The sequence below is a fragment of the Chelonoidis abingdonii genome, chromosome 24 (assembly GCF_003597395.2).
Source record: "Chelonoidis abingdonii isolate Lonesome George chromosome 24, CheloAbing_2.0, whole genome shotgun sequence".
NCBI lineage: Eukaryota > Metazoa > Chordata > Testudines > Testudinidae > Chelonoidis > Chelonoidis abingdonii.
Window position 1 is genome coordinate 10,113,986 of NC_133792.1, and position 19,965 is coordinate 10,133,950.

Genomic DNA, 19,965 nt, shown 5'->3' on the forward strand with positions numbered 1-19,965 from the left:
AAAGTGTGTCAAGTGGTTAGAGCCAGGAATCCTGGATTATAATCCTAGATTTGCCACTGATTCACTTAGCCACTGCCTGCTTCAATTTATCCATCTGCAAAATTGGGATAGTATTGCTTAGATTACTCCGGAGTGGCGTGAGGTTCAACTAGTTATGGATTGAATTGGGATAATCTGATAGGTGCTGTGGGGATTCTTTTTAAGAAAATCTGATTTGGGGGAAGCCATAAGAGAGCTAAGCAATTTGCCATTTTGGTTTAGAGGACAATATCTCATCAGTGGACACACATCCTCTGATTTTCTTGTTACCAGCTCAGTTTATGTTACCCAGACTCTCTTCCTATGATGTGGGACAGCGCAGTAAGCAGCTGCTGCTTTATAAAATATAAAGAACTTTGAAGAATGATTGACCCTTCTAGACTTAGCACTGATCAACTGTTTCATGAAAAGAGGTGATTTCCCACGGCAGTTATAATTTCACTGTAAGCATTCGTTCTGGATTAAAAACTGGCATGTGATGTTTGAGGTTGGGAGGTTATTTTTAAAAATAAACTTTTATGTTTTAACCAAAGAGGGCAGGGTTATAAGAGTACAAATAAACACATGCACTTTTAGGTTCTCTGCATTGTATAGTTTAAGTGATTTTTTCTGGGTCATTAGCCAGTGTGAGGCTTTAAAGTTATTTCATTTTGCACAACTAATTACTGTACTTGCCTGGCAAGTTTGGATTACAATGAGCAGGGCATAAGGTCATTTAGCAGACTGATTCACAGCATATGCAGTTTAGTCTAAACAAAATTTCACAGCAACTGGCTAGATTTTTTAAGCCTGAACAATATGTTAAGCCAGTGCCTTTAAAACATGTATCAGGACAGAAACTGCATGCTGTAAAAGTTATACATTTAATATGGTGCTTGTTGGTAGAAACAGATTTCAAAGTGCTATAAAATTCTGTAGGCTCAGATTGTGACCAGACAATAAAAGCAGGTATAGGGAAAAGTTTTCTATCCCAATTGCCTAAATACTAAAATGAGTGAACTAGAAGGCATGACATCACAGTAGGATATTGATATACTAGGCAACACAGAAACTTGGTGGAATGAGGATAATCAATGTACATAGGAATGACAGAGTAGGCTGTGCTGGTGAGGGAGTGGCACTGTATGTACAAGAAAGCAGAGAGTCAAATAAAAGTAAAAATCTTAAATGAATTCAATTGTACCTTAGAATCTCTATGGATAGAAATTCCATGCTTGAGCAATAAGCATATAGCAGTAGGAATATGCTACCAAGCACCTGACCAGGATGGTGACTGTGGTTGTGAAATGCTCTGGGAGATTAGAGAGGCTATAAAGGTAGAAAACAATAATGGGGGGATTTCAACAATCCTCATATTGACTAGCTATGTGTCATCTCAGGAAAGAATGCAGGGATAAAGTTTCTAGACACCATAAAAGATGGCTTCTTGGAGCAGCTTGTCCTGGAACCCACAGGGGGAGAGGCAATTCTTGATTTAATCCTCAATGGAGCCAAGAGGTGAACATAGCTGGACTGCGACCATAATATAATTACATTTAACATCCTTGTACAGGGAAAAATGCCAAAGACACACACCACAGTCAGGGTGACTGGGCAACAAAATGGCAGATGAAATTCAAGGTTGATAAATGCGAAGTAATGCACATTGGAAAACATCCCAACTATAAGTACAAAATGATGTGGTCTAAATTAGCCATTACCATTCAAGAAAGAGATCTTGGAGTCATTGTGGATAGTTCTCTAAAAACATCTGCCCAATCTGCAGCCGCAGTCAAAAAAAACAAACAACGTTAGGAACCATTAGGAAAGGGATAGATAAGACAGAAAATATCGTAATGCTGCTATATGAATCCATGGTACACCCACACCTTGAATACTGCATGCAGATCTGATCACCCCTTCTCAGAAAAAGATATATTAGAATTGGAAACGGTTTGGAGAAAGGCAACAGAAATTATTAAGGATAAGGAATGGCTTCCATATGAGAAGAGATGAAAAAGACTGGGATTTTTCAGCATGGAAAAGAGATGAGTAAGAGGGAATATTATAGAGATCTATAAAATCATGCCAGGTGTGGAGAAGGTGAATAAGGAAGTGTTATTTACTCCTTCGCATAACACAAGAACCAGGGGTCACCCAATGAAATGAATAGGCAGCAGGTTTAAAACAAACAAAAGGAAGCATTTCACACAATGCATAGTCAAGCTGTGCAACTTGTTGCCAGTGGATGTTGTGAGGGCCAAAATTATAACAGGGATCAAAAAAGAGTTCACGGGGAATGAGTCCATCAATGGCTATTAGCCAAGGTGGTCAGGGGCGCACGCCCATGTTGGTAGTGTCTATACCCTTTGATTGCCGGAAGCTGGGAGTGGATAATGGGATGGATCACTCAATTGCCTGTTCTGTTCATTCCCTCAGGATACTGGACCATTGGACTGACCCGGTATGGCCGTTCTCCTTTATTAACTCAGGGTGTATTGTTTCCAGGTGCTGAAGCTGTTTGCAATGTTTGGTTTGCTGTGCACATAACTGGGCCATGTTTTTGTCTCAGGTAGGGAACTCCATGTGTGTGCCACTTGGGGAGCAGGGGTGTAAAAAGAGCAAAATAAAATGAACCCAATGTTGTCTGATAAGGACATAACCTCTGCTTCTCCAGACGCTTCCCTCACATCCGTACCACTCTACACCCCTCAGCAGCAGCTGCTTCTCTGGCTGTAATCTTTTAATTCCCATCTCCATTGTGAGGGAGAAGAGTGATCTGAGTATTAGGACTGGGTACATTTGAGGTTTCATCTAACACTGGCTGCGTGGCCTTGGGCAAGTCACTTAACCCCGGTGCCTCAAGTCTCCAGCTGTAGAGCAGAGGTAATCCTGCCTTATGGGAAAGTTGGAAGGTTTAGTTGCGGTCTGCAAACTGCTGTTAGGAAGGGTGCTACTAAAGTGCTTAATGCTATTAGAGCCTCTGCAGTATTGCTGATAACCTCTTTGTTTCCATCTGGGCCAATGACCTTTCCAAATCCACATTTATTGTCTGTGGTCTGTTTATCTCACTGGAAGTGAGGAAGATACAAAGCTTAGTTGTTTGAAGTTCCTCCTGGGATGTCCAAGTTGGCTCGCTGAACAACCGTTCCCTTTTCCTCTTACAGCTGCCCTTCTCCCTCCACTCAGTCAGACTGAAGGGAGACGCAGAGCAAATAGATCTATTACAATTATTTTGCAGAGAATGGACTGGACAGTAGCAGGTGCATTTGCTGTACTGAGAGAGCCCTTCTTGGAAGGATTCCTGTATTTCCTCCTACATGTTTTGTGACAGCGCCTTAAAAGCAACAGAAGGAGGCATGGAGTCTGCAGGTGGGCACAAGCTGCCAAATAAAGACGTCCACAGAACTGGTGTGAACTTAATGACGTGCTGACAGCGTTAAATACTGGCTCTCATGGTGGAGAAAAGGCTCCAGTGAAACAGATCAACAGCTGGGTCAATTTCAAAGCCTCGGATCAGTGCCCACATCCCCCCTTAGATGAGTTAGGTAACTAGGAACCATAGCCAAAGAGCCTTGAAATAGGGCCTTTAATCATTTTAAATGAAATAAAATGGGAGGAGGGGTTGTTTTGTTTGCCCACAGTCTAACTCGTTCTCCAGAGGGGAGATTGGTAGAAGGCAAACTTCCAATATTTGCCTTAGATCTAAAAGAAAAGCAACTCCTAATTTGTAATCTTTACTCAAAAATTCCCCTCTCTCTTTCTCTTTCTATAGCAAAATATTTTATGTTACTGAAAATCCTTATCACAGGAAGGCTCCTGGGTGGTGTCAGTTAAATTTCCAGGGATGGTGTGTCTATACCCCCAAAACTATCATAACTGAGTCTCTTGCTTGCAGTCTCAGTGGTGGGGGTTAAGGAGGCCGTGTGCTTCTCTTCCCTTTTGAGAAGGACCATCCAGAGCAAGGTGAAAGTGGTGTAAGGTGATGCTGCTCATGCTGTATAGGGGCAGAATAGGGACAACTGGCCCTCATCGCCCCCTGTTTTGTCTCCAGGCCTGTCCATCCAGTACCTGTCACCAGCATGATTTTCATCTCGAATGTACCAAGCTTGTTATTAACGAGGGAAGATTAACTCTGTAGTTCCCCCTTTTGTTAATGGGCATAGAAACCAAGCTGTCTATTGACCTCAGAGCACACCTCATCTCCACTGTCACTAGTACAAATGAAAGAAGATGTAGCAGAGTGGAATCTCTTTTTCTTGGCTTTCATATCATGCTTGTCACGAGGGGCGGCTCCAGGCACCAGCACACTAAGCACGTGCCTGGGGCGGCAAGCCATGGAGGGGCGCTCTGTCAGTCGCCGCGAGGGTGGCAGGCAGGTTGCCTTCGGCAGCTTGCCTGTGGAGGGTATGCTGGTCCCCCGGCTTTGGCGGACCTCCCGCAGGCGGGCCGCCAAATTCACGGGACCGGGGACCTCCCGCAGGCAAGCCACCGAAGACAGCCTGCCTGCCATGCTTGGGGCAGCAAAATACCTAGAGCCACCCCTGCTCATCACAAGGGTGTCTGAGCACGGGGAGCAAGAGGGGCAAGCTTTGTTGGCTCTCCAAAAAAACAAATCAGTGTGTCTTGCATTTGGCTGGAGAACTCCATATGCAAACACCTACGCACTTCCAGGGTTCCGGTGACTCTGCCTTTCTGCTGCCTGCTAGCGTGGTTATTCAGACAGTTCCAATGTTGGCAACTAGCCCGCGTCTGGCCCAGCAATTTACAAGAAATCGGACTGCCTGCGGCACAGTTTTATGTTCGAGATAATGTTTTCAATTAGGGAGCAAACACACAGATTGTGTACTTTGTAGGCGGGAACCTCTTCCTGGGGACTCCAGATTTATTTATGAAGTTGATTAAAATATTAAGATACTTTGGTTAGGAAGCTGCAAATGTGCTACAAACTTCCATTTTATTATTTTTGGGGTCATTCCAGTCAGCATGAGATTTTTCCCCTGCTTTCGTCCATTTCACCTGCTACCAAATTACAGTAAAAGGCGCCTTTCGTGTAGTTCAGTGACGTGCTGCATGTGTGTTCCCGGTGCAGTTAGGAAGTGGGTTGGCTAGCAGGAAGGCAATGATAGGCCAGAGATGTTTCTGATGGAGAAGGTATCCAGTCGAACTGTCTGGGTTGGGGCCTTCTAGTCACGTCATCCTCATTGTTTAAAAACAATGCTAATTTGCATGTTAGAGCGTCTTTCCTTGAAGCAATCTCTTAGGCCGGTTTCAGGTCAATTTTTCAGATAAATAGTGTGCCAGATGCAGTGCTCCAGAATATAAGCAGCCTATATGGCTTATCTTCCAGTGGGGGGAAATAATCACCGAAGGGCTAGGAGCAACCTGGTCTCTTAGCTTGGCCTGGTTGGAATGAAGACATTCCTGGAGAGAGGACGCTCTCCACCTCCTGGTGGAGGAGACAATAATGGCCTCACTTGAGCACCAAGGCTGCTGAACAGCAGTTGAAGCCTTGTAGGTGATGACTTAGCGTTCTACCGGGAAGGTGAATGCCACAGCCAGGGCTACCAAGAGTGGGGTGGAGGCGATAAGGGGGCTGTATAGAAAAGGAATCAGAACAGTGCAAGGGAGTGTCTCAGCACCATGCATTTAGATGTTCACTCTCTCCCCATTGCTTCTGGGCGGTGAATCCAAGTGCTATGTGCTACAGCTGGAGGCGAGGGAGAGCCCACACACAGAAGCCTTGGTAATGGCACTGCATGGAATAGAAAATAGAGCGCCCTGCCTGTGAGGCCACAGTCAGGTTAAATTAACTCCGTGGCGTGTTGCCCTCCAGAAGGCAGTGGTTCTATGGAACTAGGGGTTCTCTGCAGCCCCATATGAAAGAGCCGAAGGTTCAGATCTCCTAGCCATTCACCCAGTGAGGGCCAACATTGTCCCCTTAATGCACCTGTTTGCTGGGGGAGACAGTGCACCGCAGGAGCTAAAGCAGGGGGCTAGATATCAGGAGATCTGGACTCTATCATTGACCTGCTCTGTGATCTTGAGCAATTCCACAGATACCTTTGTACCTCACCTCCCTCATCTGTAAAATGAGGATAATGTTACTCACCCACCTTTCTAAAGTGTGTGGAGAGCTATGGATTAAAAGCACTACATGACAGCACTCTTGCTATTATGTACTTTAGTCATCAAATCCAGCGTCTACTCTAAATTATGTCCTTGTAAATCTGGAGTAACTCCACTGTCTCTCTGGAGTGGAGACTCTCTGGATTTGAATCAGCATAACTGGGAGCAGAATCTGGCCCTCTGAGTATTTCACACAAACCCATTTTCCAAGGGGTTCCAGAAAGCTGCACAGTCTGAATGATTAATGGCATCACAAATATGTAAACAACATATCGCGGCATTTTCCTCCCCATTCGACAGGGCATTGCTATGGCAAACGTCCATTTATCAATATTTAAAAATAAAACAAACAAGAACTGCGTGTTATAAATAATTCACAAGAACAGCTACGGCTGGGATGCAGGAGAAAAATAGCTAAAGGCCAAAGCCAAAGGTTCATACCGCTCCACAATGTGTTAGTCTCCTGTCAATCATAGCATTCAGGCCACACTCTACATAGAGAGGATAGAATGAAAGTGCCTTTGCAATCTCTGCTATTGTGAATCCTATAATATGTCCCATGTGTTCATACAAATGCTGTGGTCCATTTGAGTGGGAAAAGATCAAATCAAGGGACTATCCCGGGTTCGCTGGAGGAGGGAAATGAACCGGTACCCGGAAGGCTAGAGCAATAAAGGAGTTTTTTATAAACATAACCTAATTGCATTACTTCAAAGGCTTGAAGTTTATTGCCCTGCTTAATGATGTATCTTGTTATTTATAGTGCAGCACGAGTCTGCTATTGATTTAACACACTTCCTCAAAGACTGTCATTGTCACAAGCGATAAAACGAAGCCATTCCGAGACAGCTCTATTATGTCACATTTATGTAAAACAACCCAAATCACCCAGGGCGTTCCAGGGGCTACCACAACAGGGTAGGGAAGCAGATGACAAGGATTGTGGCAAGTTCTCAAAATGGCCTGCAGGCGACAGCCCAGTGGGCAGCTGCCCAGGGAAAATGAGAGAGGGTGTGCATCTGAGGAAAGGCAATGGCAGGAACAGGTAGATCGCCGATCCAGGGCCTAGCTGGAATTTTGGACTGACTCTGGGACACAGGCAGGCTTGTGTCCCTGGCCATTGGGCCAATCCAGGCCTTCAGTCTGCTTCTAATTACAGGCATGGTCTGAAGCGCCTGCAGGGTGGTGGTGAAAGGACTGGGGTTAGGGTGACCAGATGGCCCGATTTTATAGGGACAGTCCCGATTTTTGGGTCTTTTTCTTATATAGGCTCCTATTTCCCCCCACCCCCTGTCCCAATTGTTCACATTTGCTGTCTGGTCACCCTAGCCGGGGTGGTTTTGCAGCAGTGGGTTTGCCCGATGCAGCAGCTCCTCCCTGGGTTCCCCTTACCTTTCTGGTACTGGAGCCAAAGCTGCTGTTGGACCTTCTTGCTGGGGAAGTGGATGGTGCAGCTGAACTCTGATCCATACAGCGCCTCTTCGATGTAGTGAGAGCCGAACTGCTGAACAAACGACAGCAGCTCCTCCTGGCTGCTCTCCTTGCTTAGGATCTTCAGCACATTTGCAAATCCTGAAAGAGTGAGCATCTCATCGGTAAATACCCCAGGCAGGGCAGCCAGAAATTGGTCTGGGAGGAGTGGGCAGTGGGCAGTCAGAGTCCCTACTCCAAACTCTCTGATGATCCCTTAACACTCATGTGCCAGCTGCATTTCCTCCTCCTCTACCCCTCTCTGTGGCTTACATTATCATTTGCTAAACCAGGGGTCAGCAACCTTTCAGAAGTGGTGTGCCAAGTCTTCATTTAGTCACTCTAATTTAAGATTTTGCATGCCAGTCATACATTTTAATGTTTTTAGAAAGTCTCTTTCTATACGTCTATAATATATAACTATTGTTGTATGTAAAGTAAAAAGGTTTTAAAAATGTTTAAGAAGCTTCATTTAAAATTAAATTAAAATGCAGAGCACCCCGGACCAGTGGCCAGGACCTGGGACATGTGAGTGCCACTGAAAATCAGCTCACGTGCCACCTTCGGTGCACGTGCCATAGGTTGCCTACCCCTGTGCTAAACACATGCTGTTCACCTGGGTCTGCAGCTTTCACACCTTTCTGTGGCTTCCCCTCCCTCAGGGATTTCACAAAGTAGTCACTGGTGACCGTGCTGCAGTGCACAAACATGCATGCCTTCCATGACTGAAGCGTCATTCCTTTTTGCAGGATGCCCCGGGAGGTATGTCTCAGCTTTGTTTTGCAATTATCACAGCCGGAGATGCTGCCCTAGGGTAGGGATTAATTTATTCCATATCATACCGTGGAGCATCCCCAGAGTTAATATTCTGGACATATTTGTTTATTTAAAAAGCTGAAAGTGCCCTGGATAGTTGGGATAGCAAGAAGGTAACTGGAGACAGCTTGACTGCCAGCAGCTCCAGATGAAAGTGAGTAACTTTAAGGCACGTGTCCCAGCTCTTGGGATTGTCACAGGACACTTCCGTTGGAACAAGGCAAGGAGTACCCCGATGTGTCTCCAGATGGACACTGTCCTACTTTGAGCACACCGGCCCAGATTCACAAAGGAATTCAGGTGCCTAACTCCTGCTGATTTCAACAGGAGTTAGACGCCTTCTCCTTTGTGAATGTGGGCCAGTGTGACACAAAGAGTGCACAGAGGTACAAGGAGTTAACCTTAACTCAGTCGTCCCACTCCTTTGCAGGGGTGCTCAAGAGTCCACACTGGCTGCTTGGCAGACAGAGATGGGGGGTGCACTGGGGTCACAGGACAGGGCTGGGCTTGAGGCTGGGGAAGTGTTCTGGCTGCAAACTTTCTCCTGGGAAGAAAAGCCCTTGCAGATGTCGTCTGTATTTTGTTTCTTCATAGCTGGTGCATCAGGTTTGCAGGGACATTGTCCCGTGATGCGATCTTGGTGAACCATGACAAGGCCTAGGCATTTTGATGCAGACAAGACATTTGGATGCAATGAGTTTGTTCTCTGGGGCAAATTTTTACACCAGATGATCGAATACAAACCAGACTGCAATGGGGCCAGTCTCTCCAGGTTCTCACAAAGCACCTAGCCCTGGAGTATCTGAGCAGCTACAGAAAAGGCTGTTGAAAAAGGCTCTTGAGACAGGGATCTTGAGGATTTGTGTAACAGCGATGTTTAGCCAGATTGCTCAAGAACAGCTGTGCAATTGGAAGCCTAGCAAATCTAGGTCATTAACCTCCTTGGTTAATCCCAAACTCCCATGATTCCAAGAGGTGCATGAGTCTGTATGTGCACAGGAGGCGGGGTTTAGTTTAGAGAGGCACAGCCTTGTGGCATGAGTAGGGGGTAGGGAGCCAGGAACTTTTGAAAAGGAAAGATGACCCAGTGAGCTGGGAGCCAGGAGACCTGCCCTCTACTGTTCCTCTGCCACTGCTGTCTCTTCCTGGTCAAATCATTTAGCACAAGACAATTAAATGTGGTTGCTTAAAACTAGGCAACAAAAGCCAACAGGAACTGCAGGTGCTCACCACCTCTGAAAAATCAGGTCACTTAGTTAAGTGCCTAAGTAGGGATTTAGGTGCTTAAATTTAGGCATCCAAAATAGACAATTTTGACCTCAGCATCTCCCTGTGTTGATTTCCCCCCATGTTTAATGGGAACAATGGTTTTTATACCCCACTATAAAGAGCTATGCATTCCTCGGATGCAGAGCTCTGTGTACAGTAAGGGCTGGATGTTATTATTTTATTACCCTCATCCTGGCTCTGTCTCCATCTGTGACCTTGACCAAATAATGTGAACTCTTTGCCTCAGTTTCTCTTGTTGGTCTTTTAATAGGCAGCAGGTTTAAAACAGGCAAAAAGAAGTATTTCTTCACACAGCGCAGTCAGTCAACCCATGGAACTCCTTGCCATAGGATGTTGTGAAGGTCAAGGGTATAACAGGGTTCAAAAAAGAACTAGATAAGTTCACGGAGCATAGGTCCATCAATGGCTATTCGCCAGGATGGGCAGAGATGGTGCCAGAAGCTGAGAATGAGCGACAGGGGATGGATCACTTGATGCTCACCTGTTCTGTTCATTCCCTTTGGGGCTCCTGGCACTGGCCACTGTCGGAAGACAGGATACTGGGCTAGATGGACCTTTGGTCTGACCCAGTGTGGCCGCTCTTATGTTATATTCTTATGCAGAAAGCAGATAAATCTCTCTGCTGACCTTCCCAGGGGAGGGGATTGTGAGCATTGGTGTCTGTACAGAGCCTGGAGATGCAAAGTGCTGGAGAATTGCTCAGTCTTATGGCGTAGGTAGTGCTGGGAGAGCCAGTGCCAGCAAGCCAGACCTGCTGCCCACACACACTCTCTCCTTTCAGCTAGAACTGTATTCATCACGAAGGCAGCTCTCACCTGCAGAGTGGGTGATGGTGCTGAGCTTCACTTTGTACAGGTTGCTTCTGACCCTCCAGTGCTGCACCATGGGGTAGCCCATTGCCTCGTCGTACCTGACGTCTCCTGTAAAGAGGAAACCAGGGCTTAGAGAGTGGGGAGGAGACAGCGAAGGATGCACCCTGGGCAGTGTTACTTTCACTCTGACTGTATTTTTTGCTACATGGTTTGTGGCTACAGACACAATGATAACAGAGACCGTTACCTCAGACAGATCACACTGCCGGAGCGCTGGCGGTACAGCCAGGGCTGAGATGAGGCAGCTGAGCTGTCATGAGCTCACACTGCTGGAGAAGCTCGCCTTGACACAGACAGGGCACTGCTGGGACGAAGCTCACGGGGATGGGATGCAGGTCAGCATAACAACTGTGACCGTGGGCTGGCCAGTGTATTATTTCCAACAGACAGTAGCCAGCTGGACATGGGGAAGGTCCTTGAGAGCAGGACCACTGGGGAACGTGGGGAGATGGGGGGAGATTTAAACATGGGGGTCAGAGACAGGGAGACAGAGACATCTGTCTAGGGTGGTGGTCTCTGACAGGCGGCTGTAAAAGACCAGCCCTGCCCAGAAGCGGAGAGCATACCACCACCAGGAAGGGTGCCGGGGCAAAGGCTGCTTACCAGTGAGCAGCTGGAGGTCAGGCAGGGGCTCAGAGAGGACGCCGCGGCACTGCTCCTCCACGGGCAGCGGAATCACGATCAGCACATCGGCCAGCTGGGGGAAGTCCTTGATGAAGTTATTCTCCCTGAAGAGAGAGAAAAGAAAATTCCAAAGCAACGATGCAGGTGACCTCCTGGCGGCAGGGCTCTGTGGGAGACAGGCACACGCCCAGGGAAGGATGGGGTGTGGGCACCTTGTGGCTGTTGCTTCCACTGAAGTCCCATGGGGCAACGTGCATGGATCCATGGACGGGACTGGATCCCCGAGATCCAACCTACAGCATGATGGGGTTTTCATTCCTCACCATGTCCTGTCCCCCGGGCAGCCACTCTCCTCTGGGGCCTGCGGCTGCCTCACCTCGACCAGGGACCGCAACATTCAGCCGACAGCCCAGATGTCAGCTGGCCATGGCACGTTCCTCAGAGGGCGCCGCTGATGCCTGTTCTTGCCCCAGAGGCAGTGCCGCTACAATGCGTCTTCATGGGACAATTAACAGGGACCTAAGGGGGCTTGTGGGTGAGCCCCAGTTAAATCGTGAAGCACCTTAGTGTGCGCCAAGGAGGAATTAGCCATGCTTTCTGCATGGGAGCGTGCATGAGTTTAACGTAGCGACGGTGTCAAGCCAGCACCTGTCAGCAGCACAAAGTTTGCATGAGGCTTTTTGTCACAATACCATGTGTTTAGGCCCCTCTACCTGGCCCGTCCCCTCTGTGCCAAGCAGAACACAGCAGCTCTGGATGGTTTACTGAGGAGCAGATACAAGTGTCTACCTCTCCCATACATGCGTCCCCACTTCCACCCTCCAAAGCCCCACACTGCAGGGGACTGGCGCTCAGAAACCTGCATTGATGAAAGAGAGCTGGATGTGCTGCTGTAAAAAATCCCACTGATGCCACTCGGAGCACTGGCCAGAAGGGGTCACTAGGGAGTGCTACAAAGCAGGTTCCATCCCTCCCTCTGAGAGGATGTAGTGTGGCCTAGTGGATGAAGCACTTGTATAGGACTCAAGAGAGTTGGGGTCTAATCCCACCTCTGTCACTGGCCTGCTGGGTGACAATAGGTAAGTCATTTCCCTCTCTGTACCTCAGTTTCCCCCTCTGTAAAATGAGGACCATGATACTGCATTCCTTGGTAAAGCCCTTTGAGCTCTTCAGATGAAAATGCTCCAGAACAGCCAGGCATTACTATTCTACAGGGATCTCAGTGCTCTAGACCCCAGGTCATCACGGTTAGCATTGCTTTTGCACCTCTCGGCTGTAAGAAGCAGGTCTGGTGCTTGCAGGTGGCAGAGGAGTGTTCAGAGAGCCTCTGCTTGGAGCGACAGTTGCTGTCAGCTATGTCCTGGAACGCCCGCAGATGAATCCCGGCGGATGGAGACAGCTTTGAGATCCGACTCTCTCGCATGTACTGCCATTCAGTTTCAGTCCCACGTTCCCCTCCAAGGAAGACGAGTCACTAATTAGTTCCCCTGGGGCTGCTTCATTGTTATCCCACTTAGCTTCCTGGCAGTGGAGATGCTAGAAGAACCTGCCTGTCAGGCTCAGGAAGCATTCATTGCTTCCGATCTGGCTGTTTACCTGTGCCGCAGTGGTGTAAGGTGTCAGATGGGGACACAGGCAGTGGCGCAACTCCCCAGGGTTGGCCACCTTCCATCATCCACCTCTCCTGGATGGTCACAAAGAGCCAAATACATCCCTGGTGCAACACCATTGCTCTGATGCTGTTCCCCGGGGATTCTCATGCCTGAGAGATGGAGTCCTTGTTGGTGCAATCGAGGGGATAAGGGAGTGGAACAGATGCAGCCCTCGGAGCCTCAGGGCAGATTCACTTAGCAGCACCTTTGACTCTTGTCTCTCACTTTTCTCTTTATTTTCCATAGCACCCCGTCCAGCTGTACGTTCACCCACCTCCCCAGAGCTGCCATCCCCTCCGTCTCCATGGCCTGTCCACAGCTCTCCACGCTCCCGCTGGGACCAAAGGCTCAGTGGGCTGCCGTGGCAAAGGCACATCCGTTTTCCTGGCCAGCGGCACACGAGGGAGTGATGTGGCCAGCACCACATCCGACCGCATCGGAGGTGATGTTCCAGGGGAAGAGCTAGTGAGACTCAAACTGACAACCCGGAGGGATGTAATCAAGATCCTGAACAACCCAGCCACCACAGCGCCCCCTGCTGGTGCTGATCCAACATACCACAAGGCCCCACAAGTCTATTAGCATCCAGGTCCCCCCACTGCACCAAAAAGCCCCACTTGACCCTGGTCTGGTCAGGGGTGCCCATCAAAACCTGCCAATTTGCTTTTAATTCTCTCTTGGATTTGGCAACATGAGCCTTCTTCACCTGCTCCCCTCCCTGCTAACTTCCCACCAAGCTACTCTCCCTCCCCCCGCACCCCGTGCTATTTCACTTGAGGCAAAACTTCGTTCCTCTGCTGAAGGAATCAGCCCCTCTGCCTCCACCTCCAGCAGCTCCCCAGTCCGTTCTCAACCTTAGCTGCAGAACTGTGGGTCCCTTCCCAGTCTCCATGTCCGGGCCTCTTCTCCCCTTCTGCTGTTCTTCCTTACTGAACTCTGCAAAGTGCTTCGGGAGAGACAACTGATATGAAAGGTGCTCCACCAAATAAACTCGCATTGATCTGTATAGGGCAGGAAAGGGGAGCCAAACGCAAACCCATAGAGTGAAGGAGGAGGCGGGCACGAGCCTATTAGTGCGACAAGAGGGAGGGAGCCCAGCCCGCTCTCTGCACCCAGGGCACATCCTTTATCTACCTCCTTTATCCTCCACTAGCCTCTGAGGGCCTCAAGTATCTCACAGCAGAGCTGAGCTGCCCGAGAGCACCCGCTACACAAATCGATCCCTGAACCCTGAGGTCTATGCTTCCTGCAGACAGACAGAACAAGTCTTCATGGCGAGGGGCAGGAGAAGATGGCAGCAAGGGGGCTGGGAAAGCTCTTGATCATTGTTGGGGATTTCTAAGGGATGGTGCCAATAGCGAGCCTGGCTATCGCTGACTGCCCTTGCTGACTTGCTCGGCCCTCTGGAAAACTACGGCTGTGACAAGTGACGTTTATATTCCTGGCTGATGGATGTTACTGGAAAGCACATGCTGCCTGCTGGGCATAGACAAACCACCCAGGGCCTTGTGGGAAACCCAGGGCTTGGTTCTTTGGGAGCCATAACCGGGACCAGATTTTCAATGGAGCTCAGCTCCCAGCATGCACGCCCTGGAAAACCGAAAAAACTTGTCTTGGGTGCCGAGATGGATCCCATGGTGCATGCTGAGCCCCTCCAAAAATGTGGCCTTGGACAACCCCTCATAGGAAGCTCTGTGACCAGCTTCGCCCTGTGCAGCCCGGCATGCCAACCTGCTGCCCCGCACCCTAGGCTGCTGTCGCTCGACAGGCCCAGGCTAAGCCTGCAGCAGCGGCTGTTCCATCGTGCATGAGGGCAGAGCCAGTGAAGTGCAGGGCAAGAGATAGGATAATAAAGGGCACTGCACCCCGGCGACAGGAACTGGAGTCTGGCTGTGGATTTAACAGCGACTTGTGTTCTCCGCCGCCTTGCATCCTGTTCAACAAAGGAGCCAGCACCTTACTGCATCTCAGGGGTTTCGCTTCAAGCAACAACGTTTGATTGGTTGGGGGTTGGTGGGGCGGGGAGGATCTCTCTTTCCCTGTCACTCACACGCAGATCTAATATTGACCAAACTACACTCCTGATCCCGGGTGGCTAAGGCGTGATTTGCTGTTCTAAACGTTTCCCCATCTTAGCAGTGCAAACAGGTTAGCAATTACCACATCAGCCTCGTGCCTAGGTGGGTGGGTGGGTAGAGACAGGGGAGGGAGAGAGGTTAGGGGCATAGGGAGAGACATGATCAATTTATTCAGCTATCTTCCCAGCATGCATGTACAGCCTCAGCATAGAGGCAAACCACGCCACACTGAAGCCAATTTCCAAGACAGCTGAAAACACACACCACCATGAAACAACAGCGTTGGGCCAGACCCTATTCTAGTGCAGTTCCACTGATGCTCATTTGCAGCATCTTAGGATCTGACTTGTTTGTACCCATGACTAGCCATCATGATACTGAGGCTGAGGATTATGGGTGACGATGGGGCAGCTCAGCCCTCAGCAAGAGAACCAAACTCCCAGGCAAGAGAAACACTTGTTAAAAGCTGAGCCATGGACCAGCATCTAAATGGATTTGGTCACTGCTCATGGAAAGGCTGCCGAGCAGCCTGTTTCATTCTCCATTGACTTTGGCTTAATGCCAGCTGCCTCTTCCATTCCCCTCATTGACAGCGAGCTCAGCACGGGAGACAGAGTTCTCTGCCCTCTTGGCTAGCAGAGGAAAGTCCGGGGCATGAGCTGCTTAACGTGTGCAGAAAATCAGCTCTCTCCTGGCAGCAGCTCTATGTGCAAACCATGCACGTGCTGCAGAGTGTACTGATGTCTGGGTAATGTGCTAGCTGCGTCTACATGCATTAAATACCTATAGTGGCACAGGCTTTGCCATACCAGATTTGAGCCCTGGTCCACATAAATCTGGTGTCCTGCCTCCAGCACCAGAGCAACACAAAGGAAAATGACTCCTCCCGACAGCCTTCCCTACAAAATGCACCTAGTTAATTGTGCAAAGTTGTGTAATGGAGAATGATAATCTCTTATTCATGAGTCAGACACACGTATGGGAACCGGGCAACCCCTATTATCACTCTGCATGCATGTCGCACATCCAATAGGGTGACCAGATCACCACACTAAAATATTGGGACACATTGGGCCCGCCCACAGTCCACCCCTGCTCCTCCATTCTGCCCCAGAACCCGCCCCCTCCCCTTCACCCCTCCCCCATGCCTTTCCTCATCCCCCCAGCCTGCTGCTGGCTTTCTGTGTCCTTCCTCAGTCCCCCACCCACTGCTTGCCTCCCTGCCAGCCATTCACCCCTACGGCACCGACTTCCCCTCTCCCGGGTGAGTGCTTGCCTACCCCCCGCCTCTTTCTGCCCCTGCACCGCCCTCGCCCTTCCCACAAGTCTTTGCCCCTGCCCTGCCTCTTCTCCGCCTCCTCCCCTGAGCGTGCCGTGTACCCACTCCTCCCCCGTCCCTCCTGGAAACAGCGGTTTGGTGGCAGGAAGCGCTAGAGCCAGGGAGAAGCAGGGACATGGTGCACTGGGGAAAGAGGGGGAGAAGGAGGCGAGGATGGAGGAGCTTGGATGCAATTTTTTCCCGTGGGTGCTCCAGTCCCAGAACACCCACAGGGTCAGCACCTCCCTCCCACTCGCCCCCTTACCCGAATATCGGGACAAATGCTGTCCCGATCGTACATTGATCGGGACATGAGACAAAGGGTTAAATATCAGGACATCTTGTCACCCTAACTTCCAATGACACCTATTTGTGCACATACTTCACACACCATGTTCATCATACAGAGCACACGTGGAGGGTTACACAGATGCAGCCAGAAGAATCTGGGCACAACTCCGATTTGTTTGGGGTAAGAGCAGGATTTTGGTAAAACAACCGCTGGGTTGGGCAGTGGGGGGAACAAGCTGTGTGCCAGGGCAGCAGCTGGGGAGAGAGAAGGAGAAAGCAGAGGCAACTGGGAGAAACTCCGAGGGTAATCTGAACGCAATGGTTTCTAGCTGAGGCAGGGGAGCTATAAAAAGATTTTCACTGAAGAGCTGTGGGTTGTAAGCAAGGAGTTAAAGAAAAGCAGGTCCAGCTGCATTGGTGCATGTGGTTGCAAGGGAAGGTGTGTGTGTTTGTGGTGTGTGGACTCCGCATCCATGTTGTTGTGCCTGTGCGGGGTGGTGCGAATGGCCACAATGCATTGGCTACATCTGGCTGCAGTGTGTCTGAGTGAGCAGTTCTGATGATACATTCTTTGCTCGCTTTCTGTCCTGAAACTCCTCCCTTCTCTGTGCCCCCAGCTCCGTCTTCAGCACAAAACTTGCCTGTTCCACTATTGTATGCCCGGTCCTCAAACTCAAGTGCACACCAGACACAGCAATTTAGAAGAAGAGCAACAGGGCAAGGCAAAACAGCCACGAGGCAGCCTGGGCCTCCATCACAGAATTGTAGGGCTGGCAGTAGCCTCAAGAAGTCATCAGATCCAGCCCCCCATGCTGAGGCAGGACCAAGTAAACCTGGACCATGCCTGACAGGTGTTTTCTAACTTAGTCTTAAAAACCTCCAAGGATGAGGATTCCACAAACGTACCTGGGAAGTCTATTGCAGAGCTTATCGTCAGAAGGTTTTTCCAAATACCAAGTCTCCCTTGCAAACAGATTAAGCATGCAGATTAAGAACGTCTTGTCCTTCCTTCAGTGGACATGCAGAACTACTGATCACCACCCTCTTAATAACAGCTCTTAACATAGTGAAGATTTATCAGGTCCCCCTCAGTCTTCTTTTCTCAAGACTAAAAACACACCCAGCTTTCCTCATAGGTCAGGTTTTCGAATCCTTTTATCACTGTTGTTGCTTTCCTCTGGACTCTCTCCAATTTCTTCACACCTTTCTTAAAGTGTGGCACTCGGAACTGCAGAGAGGACTCCAGCTGAGGACTTACCAACGCTAGCAGAATGACACAATTGCCTCTTATGTCTTATATATGACACACCTGTTTATGTACCTCACAATATGAGCCTTTTTCACAACCGCAGCACATTGTTAACTCATAGTCAACTTGTGATTCACTATAAGTCCCAGATCCTTTTGAGACGTTCTACCACCTAGCCAATAATTCCCCATTTTGTAGTCGTGCCTTTGATTTTTCCTTCCTAAGTGAAATACTTTGCACTTGTCTTTATTAAATTTCATGTTGTTAATTTCAGACCAATTCTATCATTTGCCAGTGTTGTTCTGAATTCCAGTAACATCCTCCAAAGTGCTTGCAACCCCTCCCAGCTGGTGCCATCTTCAAATTTTATAAGCATACTCTCTACTCCATCATCCAAGTCATTAATGAAAATATTGAATAGTCCAGCATCCAGGACTGACCCCTGCAGGATCCCACTACATACAGTCTCCCAGTTTATCAATGAACCATTGATAATGACTCTGAAAATGGTCCTTCTACCACTTGTGAACCCACCTTCTAGTAATTTCATCTAGCCCACATTTCCCAGGTGTATGAGCACGCCATGTGGCATTGTGTCAAAAGCCTGAAATCAAGATAGATAATGTCCACTGCTTCCCCCCTACCCACTAGGTCATAAACCTGTCAAAGAAAGAAATGAGGTTGATTTGGCAAGATTTGTTCTTGACAAATCCCTGCTGGCTATTACTTCTTACCCTATACTCATGTAGGTGCTTACAAACTGATTGATTAATAATTTCTTCCCGTATCTTCCCAGGTATTGAAGTTAGCCTGCCTGGCCTATAGTTCCCCAGGTCTTCTTTGTGCCCCTTTTCAAAGATATTTTCTCCATGGAGAATTAATTAGATGGTGTTTTCTTGTGAATGGGCACAGGACCGAGCTGATATCTGCTCTTACAGGCAACAGGAGAGAGAGTTGGGGAGTGAAGGAGCATAACCATCAAAATCTCTTCTCTTTTTTCCTCCTCCCCTTCACACCCCCTGGGATCTGGTTCAGACTGGCCAGAGCTGCAGTTTAAGTTCTCAGCCAGCAGAGGTCCATCGCTCCTTTTCATCTGTCCGTTATGATAAACTTACGGTTTCTGCTCAAGTAAATGCATAAGAAAGACTTTCCGCCCAGCATTTGTTCTCTTTAGAAGCACTGATCAAAGCCTGCACATGCAGCCCTACTGAATTCGGTGCAAGGAACAGAAACATCAGAGAGGGCAGGAAAAGGTTCAGGAGGGATTCAAAGATGCTGCGGTATAGGTGGAATGTCTAGGTGACGGATAGAGTCTGTGTGCTGCTGGCATATGTGCAACGGGTATGGGTGTGTACATGCGTATACACATGGATGTGTTTTCACAGGCACCTGCATGCAGGCGTGAGAGTATGTGTATCAACATGGGACAGAGAGAGAGAGAGAGAGAGAGAGAGAGAGAGAGAGAGAGAGAGAGAGAGGTGTGTGTGATGTTGTCCACTGTGTGTGTTGTGTGTGATTGTGTGTGTGTGTGTGTGTGTGTGTGTGGTGTGTGTGTGTGTTGTGTGTGTGTTGTGTGTGGTGTGTGTGTGCGCGCGCACGTGCAGCTCCATGGTTCCTATCAACCGTGGAACAAACTTTACTCCAATCAGATTCATGTAGTGTCCAAAATATCTGCCGTCTATGAACCCCTTACAGAACAGAACATTAGCATCCCCACCATTACTTCGATCCCTAATGCTTCTGTTTCCCAGAGCAATAACAACAGCACTGTATCTCCTAAAAGTGCTGTACTTTGAATGAACTCACAACCAGGCCCGGATTAACGAATGTGCCTGCAGTGCGCTTGCACGGGGTCCCAGACCACCAGAGTGGTGCTGTGACCCCACACACCAGGTCGCAACACTGCTCACTCAAATTTGGCCCAGGGATGCTAAGGGGAGCAAGTGGAGCTGCTGGGCAGCAGGTATTGGGCAGACCCAGCCTTGCCCAGGAAGGGAGTGGAGCGCTGAGCAGTGGGTGAGGAGCTTGGGTGAGTTGTTGGTTGGCTTTGGGGTGAATGGGGAGCTTAGGTGCCATCTCCTTGGGTGCTCAGGGGCTCATGCACCCATGGATTGAAAATAGAGGGTGCTGTGCACACACTGGGCTGGCGGGGGCTGCT

General features: G+C 49.0%; 1 protein-coding gene across 1 annotated transcript in view; it reads right to left on the reverse strand.

Moving 5' to 3' along the window:
* Positions 1-19,965, reverse strand: part of ASTN2 (astrotactin 2) — a 660,907-nt gene that overhangs the window by 214,906 nt on the left and 426,036 nt on the right. Inside the window, exons 14-16 of the mRNA XM_032797631.1 lie at positions 11,199-11,323; positions 10,539-10,643; positions 7,540-7,719 (exon numbers count right to left, since the gene is read on the reverse strand). Of these exons, the coding sequence (XP_032653522.1) occupies positions 7,540-7,719; positions 10,539-10,643; positions 11,199-11,323 (410 nt within the window). The remainder of the gene's footprint in view (positions 1-7,539; positions 7,720-10,538; positions 10,644-11,198; positions 11,324-19,965) is intronic.